General features: G+C 34.6%; 5 protein-coding genes and 2 non-coding genes across 7 annotated transcripts; 3 read left to right on the plus strand and 4 right to left on the minus strand.

The window, feature by feature from the left end:
- The first annotated feature begins 90 nt into the window (after window positions 1-90).
- NAEGRDRAFT_81283 (uncharacterized protein) lies at window positions 91-1410 on the plus strand. Its single transcript, XM_002672177.1, has one exon. The coding sequence runs from the start codon at window positions 137-139 to the stop codon at window positions 1388-1390; it is 1254 nt and encodes a 417-aa protein (XP_002672223.1). The 5' UTR covers window positions 91-136; the 3' UTR covers window positions 1391-1410.
- Window positions 1411-1440: 30 nt separating this feature from the next.
- On the minus strand, window positions 1441-2493 carry NAEGRDRAFT_72721 (uncharacterized protein; the record flags this gene model as incomplete). Its single annotated transcript, XM_002672235.1, has 1 exon — window positions 1441-2493. The coding sequence occupies one exon, from the start codon at window positions 2491-2493 to the stop codon at window positions 1441-1443; it is 1053 nt and encodes a 350-aa protein (XP_002672281.1).
- A 150-nt stretch (window positions 2494-2643) lies between these two features.
- On the minus strand, window positions 2644-2716 carry NAEGRDRAFT_t603. Its single transcript has one exon. It is a non-coding gene; the product is annotated as a tRNA-Asn (tRNA).
- A 133-nt stretch (window positions 2717-2849) lies between these two features.
- Window positions 2850-8180, minus strand: NAEGRDRAFT_72722 (uncharacterized protein; the record flags this gene model as incomplete). Its single annotated transcript, XM_002672236.1, has 1 exon — window positions 2850-8180. One exon carries the CDS (start codon window positions 8178-8180, stop codon window positions 2850-2852), a length of 5331 nt encoding a protein of 1776 aa, XP_002672282.1.
- A 245-nt stretch (window positions 8181-8425) lies between these two features.
- On the minus strand, window positions 8426-8499 carry NAEGRDRAFT_t602. The gene has a single exon. It is a non-coding gene; the product is annotated as a tRNA-Arg (tRNA).
- Window positions 8500-8876: 377 nt separating this feature from the next.
- On the plus strand, window positions 8877-9944 carry NAEGRDRAFT_72723 (uncharacterized protein; the record flags this gene model as incomplete). Its single annotated transcript, XM_002672178.1, has 1 exon — window positions 8877-9944. The coding sequence occupies one exon, from the start codon at window positions 8877-8879 to the stop codon at window positions 9942-9944; it is 1068 nt and encodes a 355-aa protein (XP_002672224.1).
- Window positions 9945-10905: 961 nt separating this feature from the next.
- NAEGRDRAFT_72724 (uncharacterized protein) lies at window positions 10906-11415 on the plus strand (the record flags this gene model as incomplete). The annotated part of the gene is made up of 1 exon (XM_002672179.1): window positions 10906-11415. The coding sequence occupies one exon, from the start codon at window positions 10906-10908 to the stop codon at window positions 11413-11415; it is 510 nt and encodes a 169-aa protein (XP_002672225.1).
- Window positions 11416-11930: the final 515 nt, after the last annotated feature.

Consider the following 11930-nt stretch of genomic DNA (forward strand, 5'->3'; position numbering starts at 1 on the left):
TTATTCTGGTAACCAACAAGAACTGCTGTTGTTGTTCATCAGATAAAAATAGACCAGTTCCTTCTTGATCAAATTCTTCAAAAAGAAAAAAATTGATCCAACACAATACACTACAACACACATAACAATTTGAAGAATGGATCCAGAAGTAATTGAACAATTCAAGACCATCACTAATACAAACGACAGTGTTGCTCAATTCTATCTTGAAAGTGCTGGGGGAGATTTCGAGACAGCCATTACCAACTATTTTAGCAATGCTGAATCTGGAGCCTCTCACGGAGGAGTTTCTTCATTCACTGATGATGATGGAGATGTAAATATGACACCACAAGCTACTCCAATTTCTTCGGTACCATCCGGATCTTCAGGAGGAAGAACATTGGGAGGATCAAGTGTTCCATCATCAAATCAACCAACAACTTCATCAACATCATCCAATAGTAGTAGTACTTCAAAGAAGCCTGTTACTAGTAGTGGAGGAGGTAGAAAGTTTGCATCACTCAGGGATTATAGTGGTGATGATGATGATGAAAAACCAAATTCTAAAGACAACAGGTATTATGCTGGCGGTAGTAGAAATTCTGGACAACAAATTATTGGTGCCAATGATAGTGACGATGATGATGACGAAAATCACTTTGCTGATAAAGTTTTCAAAGCAGCTCAAGAAAGAGGAGCTAAAACCAGATCCGAATATGATGATGAATTGAAACAAAATAAGCCAAAGTTTGAAGGAAGTGGAAGAAGATTAGGTAACACTGAAGCATCTAGTTCTCTCATTAAAGCCGAAGAAAAGAAAAAGGAAAAGGAAGTCACAATTACATTCTGGGCCGATGGTTTCACTGTTGATGATGGTCCATTGAGACTTTATGATGATCCTCAAAATGTTCAATTCATGGAAGCAATCAATAGAGGATTTGCTCCAAGAGAATTGGCAGAACCTGGTGTTGATATTGCTGTAAATTTACTCAATAGAAAGACTGATAAGTGGGCAGAACAACCAAAGCAATTTAAAGCCTTTGTTGGTTCTGGTAGATCTTTGGGAGCACCAACTTCCTCAAGCTCATCTTCAAGCTCATCAAGCTCATCTTCAAGTGTACCAAAAACTACTGTATCATCATCTAGCTCTTCAAATCTCAAAGTGGAAGTGGACAATAACAAGCCAACAACATCATTGCAAATAAGATTGGCCGATGGTGGTAGATTGGTTGGAAAATTCAATCTCACTCACACAATTGGACATATTAGACAATTTATTAGACAATCTAAACCTTCTGCAGATTTTGATATCATGACACAATTCCCTAACAAGGTTCTGACAGATGACCATTTAACCATCGAAGAAGCAGGTCTTAAGGGAGCCACCATTATTCAAAAATTAAAATAAATTATAAATGTATTAATTAGTATAAATATGTTACAACAATCTTAATAAGCTCAGAATTTTTCATACCACTTTACAGGGAGTTCTTGTAATAAATCTTTTTCTGGTTTTTGAGAAATCAGAGAGCAATGAAATTCCAAGTTTCCTCTTTTTCCAACTCTAAATTGACCTCCAACGAATGATAACTTTCCATTCCTGAGAACATTTTCTTGCAAATGTTGATTATTGATAGTGACATAGTTTTTCCAACTCCAACCATTTTTCTCTTTTGAATTGAGTCTTCTGACAGTGTCATCTATCTCATCTAAAAACTTGTCAATTCCACCTGCAATAACTCTTTCATTATTGAGGCTGACAAGAGTTTCGTTTTCTTGAATTTTTCCATCTCTTGTTCCAATCAAATTAGTGTGCATGTAGAAATCGACAATTATTTCCCTTGAGGGATTGGTAGGATCTATAAATTTCATAACCATTGGATTGTTTCTGATAATATAAAAATTGTGAGTGGAATAATCGAAATTTCTTCCTGGACTTCTATTATAGCAAGTAAGAAAATAGTGAATTAAGAGAATTTCGTCTGAACCTATTGGGCTGGTTTCTAATGGTTTCTTGTTGAATGAGCTAATAGGAGTTTTTGAATTTTTCAACAATATTTTACCATTTAGCTTTACAAATGGTTGTGATTGACCATTTTCAAGAGTTTCTTTCCATATCTTTTCATCCAAAAATTCAGAATTAATAATTTGAAAGAAAACACCATCCCTTTCTTTGTCCCAATACCAAAACACAAGCAAGAACGAGGAAACCATTAAACATAATACAAATAAATTACTGGTGTAGCTTGTTCGAAGTTTGCTCGCTGCAATTGTTATCACTGGTTCTCTTGCAACATGATTAGTATGGAATCTTCTCATCAAAGAGGATGCATGTTGTTGATTGACAGTTTTCCAAGTGTTGAATTTTTTATTGGATGAGTTAAAGATTGAAAATTTTGAATATTGGAATGGTGGAACAAAGAATGTTAATTTGTTCTTGTTTGCACAACCTCTAAGCAAGTTAGAAATTAATCTGGAGGATGATCTTACTGGTTTTAAGAGTTTATTCATTTTTTTGATGAAACGTATTGTTCAAGACTAATATTAGTCATAAATAGATTGGACACTGGCCAATCAAAACATCTACAAGGAGAATTACATAATCTCTTTAAAAATATGAAAGTAACACGCACAAAATAGTATGAGACACTACAAAATGTACTCCCCCTGGTGGGCTCGAACCACCGACCTGCAGATTAACAGTCTGACGCTCTACCGACTGAGCTAAGGGGGATTACATAAAATAAAAAAGAGTTTTGATAAACACTACGAAGTTAAAGGCATAGATCCCTACATGGAGGTATAGAAATAAATTACAGAACTTTTTATTAAAATTTCAATTATTTATTTTGAAAAAGAAATGTTAATTACATGGTTGAAGTACTAGTAGCAGGCTTCAATCCTTCACCAACATATCTAATGGCATGCTTATTTTGTGAAATGGCAATACGAACAGTCTCCTTATTGATAAATCTTTCAGCAAGTCTTCTCAATACAAGTCCATTTGTAGAGACAGCAACCTTTACCATATCTTCACTGATACGGTTGGCATGTCTGATGAGGAATGGATTCTTCTTGATAATAGGGGTCATGAATTCAATGTCAGATCTGAGGAATCTTGAAGCATAACGAATGGAATTCACACATTGATTAGTGGCAACGGCAACGAGTTCCTTATCAAAGGTATATTCATTTGGAAGATAGTCCAACAATCTACCATTCTTCTTGAGAGCTAATTCGCACAATTCTCGGTTAATCTTGTTAGATTTCAAGAATTGAATGCAATTTCCATATCTCTTGACAGACTCTCTAACAAATTCATCATCATTTCTCAAAGATTCGTCCAAAAATTCGAATGATTTACCATTACTTGTCTTGAGTGAAATCTTGGCAATTTCCAAATCCTTCTTCAATTCTGATGGAGCAAACTTGACAGCCAATCCACAATTTTTTACAGCATCCAAAACAATTTGCTTGGTGTTTTGCAAATCAGCAGAGGCAAACTTTAAGGCACGACCATTTACTGAAACTGCCTTTTGAACAATTTCGTAATCACTTCTGAATGGAATTGCCAAATATTCCAAGGCAAGACCATTAATGGCAATTGCTAATAGTGCAAATTCTCTGTCTTGTTTGAGGGTTTCACTGGCATGTTTGAGGGATTTTCTATTCTTCTTGAAACAATCGAGGACAAACTTGGAATCACTCTTCAAATCATCAGAGGCGAGTTTGAGGATAGTAGCTCTGTGATTGATTGCTTCCTTGATGTGAGAGGTGTCGAAGGATTGGTCAACCTTTTTTGGATTCTTACGAGCAAGTGAGAGTTTGACATCTGAATCTTGTTGTAATTCCTTAGAAAGATAAACGAATGATTTTCCACTTTGATTGAGAGCTACCAAAGCAACTTGTTTGTTATTTCTCATATCTTCAGATGCAAATCTAATGGCAGATCCATTTTGCTTGACAGCTGCCAAAACAACACTCAAATTATTCTTCAAATCATTGGAAGCATAATCCAACAACAAACCATCCTTCTTGACAACTTTCAAGGTAACTTGTTCATTGTTTTGCATTTCCTTAGAAATGAATTTGTAAGCGTCCTTACTGCTCTCAATAGCTCTCTCAACAATTTCCAAATCTTCCTTAAGATGTTCATTGAGATATTTGATAGAGTCTCCATTATTGGCAACTGCCTTCAATGCAAATTCTCTTTCATTTCTCAAATCGAGAGGTAAATATTGAAGAATTTCAACACCCTTATGATTCAAAGCAGCGTTAGCAATTTCCTTATCAATAATAGTACTACAGGCATATCTGATAGCAGTAGAGTCACATTCAACAGCATATTTTGTGAATTCCTTATCTTCCCACAAATCAATTGAGACATATTTCAAACTGTCATAGCTTTCCTTGACAGCAACTCTGGCATATTCCTTGTAATCCTTGGAATTTTCGTCCAAATATTTGAGTGAAGCTCCTTCATAGTACAAGGAAGCAAGAACAACATCTCTGTCACTTAACAAACTCTCGTGAACGTATCTGATGGCGCTTCTGTCAGTTTTCATAGCTGCCAATGCAATTTCCTTATCCTTGAGAATTTCCTCATCAAATACATATTGTAAACTGGAGCCATATTCTTGAATAGCTGTCATGACAATTTCTCTATCTTTCTTAATATTTTCTGGAAGATATTCCAAAAGACATCCTTCAATTCTTACTAATTTCAGTAAAGCTTGTTTGTCATGTCTCAATGGATGATCAGGAAGTTTGGCCAAAACCAAAGGTTGCTTTACAAGAGCTTCACTAATAAATTCAGGATCATTTCTGAATTTTTCTGGAACATACTTGATATTATCTCTATTTTCAATCACAGCTCTGAGGCAGAGTTCTCTATCATTCATAATATCATCGTGACTGATAAAGTATTCTAAACCACATGAAGGCAAGGCAATCTTGACAAGTTTTGGATCATTTCTCAATTCGAAAGGAATATAATTAATGGAATACTTGCTGGACTGAATGGCAGTCATGTAAACATCTCTTTGTAAGGCAAGATGAAGTGGTGCATACTTGATTAAATCTCCACTCTTTCTAATGGCAGTCATGAGAATTTCCTTATCATTCAATAATTCAACTGGAAGATATTCGTAGACGTTTGGTTCCTTTTCAATAATTCTCATAACAAATTCTCTATCTCTTTGGAGTTCAGCACTGGCATATCTGAATGCTGTATAATAATTCTCCACAGCTGTTGTGACAATATATCGATCATTGGTGAATTTGGAACCAGCAAAGAGAAGTGCACCTCCACTGCATCTCACAGCTTCCAATACAATTTCATAATCTTCTCTCAATTCAAGAGCAGCAAATGCAAGAGCATCACCATTTTCTTGAACTGCAATTTTGACAATTTCTCTGTCAGCTTTGAGTTCTTCACTGGCATATTCTAAACATCTTCCATCAAGATATACTGCAAACTTTACAAAATCTCTATTAGAAAGAAATTCTGGATCAACAATGGCATCAATAGATCTTTCCTTGACAGCTGTCATTACAACTTGAAGATTGCTTGCAAATTCCTTGCAGGCATGTTCAAAAACGTAACTGCTGTCTCTAACACAAATCTTGACAAGCTCTGCATCTGAAAGATGAGTTTCATCATCAATATATCTCAAAATAGATCCATCCATTTTCAATGCCTTCTTAACAATTTCTCTATCAGATTGCAACTCTGATGGGAAGTAACGAATGTAACTGCACTTTAAGGCATTCATGTAAATCTCAGCGTCATTCTTGAAATGTTCACACTCCTGTAAGACACTTCCATTGTTCTTGATGAGTCTCTTGATGAAATCTCTGTCACTCAATAATTCCTCTGAGAGAATCTTTGGTTCAACGGCAATTCCATGATCGAGTAATTTGGTCATGAATTCTCTGTCTTCTCCTAATTTTGTATCAATATCGTTGAATCCATACTGATTGGTAAGGAGTGAGAGTAGAGCAATTTCTCTATCTCCCTTAAACTTTGGCAAATCTTCAATGTTTCCACCATTAAATTGACAAACTGTTTTGGCAAATTCTCTGTCGCTTCTGAGTCTTTCAGAAGCAAATTTGAGAGAATTATAATTGCCCTTACCTGACCAGAGAACAATCTTTTCATCATCTTTTTGTTGCTTGGTAACATATTCAAGAACTCTTCCATCATTTTCCAATGCAACCATTACAAGAGAAATGTCTTTTTTCAATTCATCACTGGCATGAGCAAATGCTCTACCATCCATTCTAATTGCAGTTGAGACAATTTCTCTATCATTCTTGAGTTCTTTAGAGGTATACTCCAAAGCATCTCCTGATTTCATTACTGCTCTCAACACGACCCCTCTGTCATTCTTGAGGTCACTCGAAGCATACTCCAATGCTGAGCCATTTTCAGAGACTGCCATCAGGACAATTTCCTTATCGTTTTTGAGCTCAGCAGAGGCAAATTCAAGTTCTCTACCGTTATTCTTGACCAATTCCATAACAATCTCTCTGTCATTCTTCATTTCATCATTCAAATATTCCAGGATAGAGCCCCATCTTGAGAAGCTAGATTTGAGTTTGATTATTTGCAAACATAAATCTCTATCATTCTTGATATTATCTGAAACATATTGTAAAGCATTAGTGTTCGAAGAGAGGGCAAGCTTTACAATTTCAAAATCATCTTTCAATTCATCAGAAGCATAAGCAAGAGCTGAACCATCTTGTCTGACAGCTTGTTTGACAATCTCTCTGTCAGATTTAACTTCTTCTGGGGCAAATTCCAAAGCAGAACCACGAACCTTGATAGCAGCCTTAACAATTTCAATATTTTCTTTGATTTCATCAGAGGCATACTCTAAAACTGAGCCATTCTTTCTGAGTGCCTTCTTGACAATTTCAATATTATTCTTGATATCATCTGAGAGATAGCTGAGAGCTCTTGGATCTTCTTCGAGGGCAATTAATGCAATTTCCTCATCATTCTTCAAATTATCTGAAGCATATTCAACAATACGACCATTCTTTCTAACAGCCATTTTGACAATTTCTCTATCATCTTTCAAGGAATCATCAACGTATTCCAATACATCTGCATTAATCTTGATAGCTTGTTTCACAAACTCTCTATCTTGTTTCAATTCATCAGAAACATATCCACATGCTCTGGCATTACTAGAAATGGCAGCAAGGGCAATTTCCTGATCAGATTTAAACTCATCCACAACATATTCCATCACATATCCATCTGATTTGACAGCTTTCAACACCAAATCTCTATCACTTTGCAATTCTTCTGGTATTTCCCTTAAATCACTTCCATTTACCAGTAAAACAGCTTCAACCACTTCACGATCCTGTTTCAATTCATCAGATAAATCGCTCACTAATGAACCGAAAAAGAATGAACATCCTTCTTCCTTTACACCTTTCAAAACCTTCAAACAAAGATCCTTTTCAGTTCTGAACTTTGGATGAGCATGTGAAAAAACAGTTCCATTATATGACTTGGCAATTGCACTAATCACAATATCAATGTCAGCTTTCAATTCTTCTGGACAAAATTCAAGTGCAGAGCCACTCTTATCCAAAGCTATGAGTGCCAATTCTTTATCTTCTCTCAATTCTTCTGATGCAAATTGGAAAGCATCTCCATCATTCTGAACTGCAATTTTCACAATTTCATAATCAGCTTTCAATTCATCAGATAAATATTCCAAATTAGAACCAGCATCTTCAAGAACAATTAGTGCAATTTCTCTGTCGTTTTTCAATTCGTCTGATGCATATTTGATGGATGATTTATCTTCTTTAATGGCCAATAGAACTAATTCTTTATCATTTCGTAAAGAATCGGATGCATTTTCTAATAAATTGCCTCGTTTAGGGAGAGCTTTCAAAAACACTAGTTTACAATCATTGTCTGGGAATGGATTTTCTGTTAAAAAATCGTCAACGGCAAAGTAATCATCATCAATTCGTCCAAAAGCTTCGAATAATTGTTCCAAATGTTCGAAAGCTTGTTTCTGACGATTAACAACTTGATTACGTAAATAGATTCGATGATTTAACAGAATGGAATATGCAGAATTATTGTTGCCATCACATGAATGATCATAGCTTGATCCTCCATTAGCGTTCAATGTGACAATTCTAGCATCTTCAAAGTTTGACATTTTTTATGTGTTTGAATTTTGACGTTTTCCTTTATCACATTTAAAGCAACCAAGAATAGATTTGGTTTGATGTTAAAAAACTTTGAGTCGACGTTCACTGACTTGGTTCATTATTGTCGCCCTTACAAGTTATGAAAAGTTCGCAAATTGATTGCAAGTTGAACGAATAAGATCTAATAATGTTAAAAAGTCACAGTTTTTTACAACAATGTTCAGCTTTTGGTAACCAAAAAACTAAAAACATTTACCGACAATGGGGCTCGAACCCACGACCCCAGGATTAGAAGTCCTGTGCTCTATCCAACTGAGCTATGACGGCATCACATAGAAATGGGTCAAAGGATTAAATTCTTACTATTCACCTCAGACCACAAAGTAGGTATACCGTAGGTACCCACACTTTAATATTCTTTGAAATTTTATGGTGCATATTTATCTTGAAACATTGAAACAGAGCTATCATTGCAATTTGATTCCAGAAATGTTTAAGGTGTTACTCATGATAATGTGCTTAAATTTTGGTACGATTGTAGCCCCTTACAATAAATCTTCTATTTTTAAAGGTCATGACATAAGGGTGAACTTTGCGCCATAAAACAAGATAAAACACGCCAAGATCTTGCTGAGACAAAATTTCAACAACAAAAAAACAAATTAATTGATAATAATCATAATTATAATAATAATAATTAGAAAATGATTAATAATAACACTGCCAACACTAATGCTTCCGAACCAATTGGAATTAAATTAAATTATATAATGAAGAAGCATGATGATGATCAAATTATTGAACAAAGTTTGCCTTCCTTCTCTCCATTGGAAAATCTTCAAGATTTGAAAGATTATATTGAAAAGCAATTTAATTCAAATTTGATGAATGATGAAGAACCAAAATCCGTCAAGATTGTTAAAGTTAAGGATTTCAAGGCAAAATCTGGTAAAAAGTTTAGAGCCCTTCATACTGATGAAGATTGGACCAATTCTATTAATTCCATTCTTCAACATCGTCTTGATTCCTCTACCACAACTTCTGTTGAACCATTCATTGTTGATTTCAAGATTAGAATGAAAAAATCCAAGAAGGATAAAGTTTCTAATGATAAGAGTGAAAGAAAAGCTGAAAGAGAGCTCAAGAAACAAGAACGTCAAGAAAAACGTCGTTTCCAAAATGAAGAATCTCAAAAGATTCATGCTGATGATGTAATTCTTGTAGATGAAAGTACTGGAATTGCATCCAAGATGAATCCAGAAATTAGTAGAATTATCATTGATGGTAATAATCTCTTCTTCCAAACCAGTACTTTGAGAGGTTTAATTCTAAAGAGTAAGAAGAAACACCAAGTTGAAGAATTACTAGTTCATATGGCTAAAAAGTATTCTCAATTCTCTGAAACAACTTTCAATCAAAAATTGAATTTAATGCATGTTGTTTTCGATGCTTCAAGCAATCAAGTTAATGGTACTTCCAATGATGGAACATTTGTTGTTTCATCTGCCAAGAAGGAAGGTTTCACCATTGCTGATGATATGCTTGTTGAATTAGCAAATAGACAAAATATTGCTGGCACTTTGGATTCTTGTCTATTTGTTACATCTGATAGAGGATTGAGAGAACGTTTGAAGTCCATTGGAGCTAAATGTATCAAGTCTGGAAGATGGATGGCATTTGCTCATGCTCATCTTTGTCCAAATGCATCCACTACTTCAATTGATGACTGGACTGCTCAATTATTGAGTGAAGTTACTAATGAAAGTAACTAAATTGAGATTTTAATATTAAGATGGCACAAAGATTATCCTTAATATTCATTAATTAATAAATATTGTATTGATTACAACCCTCTAAATTGTTATCAAAAGAATCCTTTCATGGCAGTAAAAGCAACAAGAGTTTCTGTTCAAATCCTAGAATTAACAGGAAGGGTGAAGGTAAACTGACAAAACTGTTCCTTTAACAACCCAACAATTTATTTGTTTTTATCAATCTCCACTGTTGAGTTTACAAACAAAAAACCGTGTCTTTGTTTGGGCACTCTTGTTTTGCAACTCAAGAATTCCCAAGTCTGAGACGAAAAAAAATACCTCCATTCACTCATGACCAAATTGCTTGAATGAAAATATCTACCTGCCTTTCAAAGAAAGGCAGCTGCAAATCAAATGTTGTTGCTCTGAATTCAACACAGTCGAAAGAGCATGTAAGCCAACAATATCAGAACTATTGTAAAGATATACACCGCCTCATACAACATGTCATCTTGGTTGTATACAACAGACAACGCATACTCCATCCCTTTTCTTTTTACAACCAATCTTCCTCGAATGGTAAAGAACATTCCTGATCAACATTCCTCTTCTTGATTTTAACTCCATGATTAGAAACACTAGTTTTGTTAACATGATCTTCATCAACTAATCATATCCCAGCACATGCCACATGTGAGAGTTATTATAACAACAAGTTAAGTTACAACATCCATATACATGCAACAGATAAATGGCGGAATGTCCAAAAATGGATAAAAAAGAAGGTTTCTCTCTAAAGGCAAACACAAAAAAGCTAAAGACATGCTGATGGATTGAAATGTTTTGGGAGGACGCAACGTTTTCACACAATAATAGTAGTAGTACTCTGTGGTGATGAGGTGATTATCACAATAATAAGGAGGTGGACAGATGCGTTCCACTAGTATTTTCACAACACAAAAAAACACAAACAACAACAATGCAAACAGTACAACCAACAACAATCACCAATATTTCAGAACGTGAAGACATGATGGTGGATGCATACATATCACAACACCATAACACACATCTGCCACTTGCCAATACAAATTATTCACAAACTAGAATAATTGTTAACATGAATATTCATCCAATATCCATGCATGCATTCGATTCAACAACATGTCCAGACCCTTTCAAAGATACTCTTGAATACTATTGCAAAATTGGAATCTTCATCAATAACTTGCCACAATTTCACAATGAGCAAACATTCTTTGTTTTCTACATTCAAAACAAGCAAACCCTCGAATACAAGGAATGGATAAGATTTGAAGGAGCTGATGGTAATTATAAGGATATTTGCTTTGGATCACTCTTCTTGAATTATATGGAAGCTATGAATTTACTCAATTCTACATGTAGAATGGTAATGATACATGGATCACATCAGAGATCACGTGAACAGGCAGTAGAATTGCGCACTACACTTGCTTATAAGGGTTAATGACATGCTGTTATTGAAAATAATAATTAGTAATGATATTGATCAAGCCTCAATATTGAGTTTTAGAAAGCTAATGAGAAATGATCTCATAGTTCCAATTTTTGCAGAGTTTTAAATTAAAAATAATAAAAATATATTTAAATAAAATAATAATAATATAATAATTAAATTAATAGCAATAAGTGGCTCGGATAATTTTTTTAAAGTATTTGTTTGTTATTTTCATCATGATGAAATGTTTCCCGCCATCTTCCTTAAAAAAATGAAATGATTCGGAAGCCTTGAACTTCTTAATACTCTAACTCAAAAATTGCAAGACTTTTTCGAGAGATCAACGTTGATTCACCATCAAGCTATTTGTAATCTGAACTGTAGTAGGAGGAGAATGGAACAATGATGAACAAGAAAATACAAAAGTGGAAAGTAAAATTATTTAAAATCAATTGGTGAACCAACACGTTCAACAAAACCAGATGTTGCATCAACACCAAAGGCATCATTCATATAATTAATAA

Source organism: Naegleria gruberi (assembly GCF_000004985.1).
Source record: "Naegleria gruberi genomic scaffold NAEGRscaffold_55, whole genome shotgun sequence".
In the NCBI taxonomy this organism is placed as follows: Eukaryota; Heterolobosea; class Eutetramitea; order Acrasida; family Naegleriidae; genus Naegleria; species Naegleria gruberi.

Bases quoted from the DNA above. Each gene is read 5' to 3' on its own strand.
- NAEGRDRAFT_81283 (XM_002672177.1), top strand. From the start codon at position 137: ATGGATCCAGAAGTAATTGAACAATTCAAGACCATCACTAATACAAAC.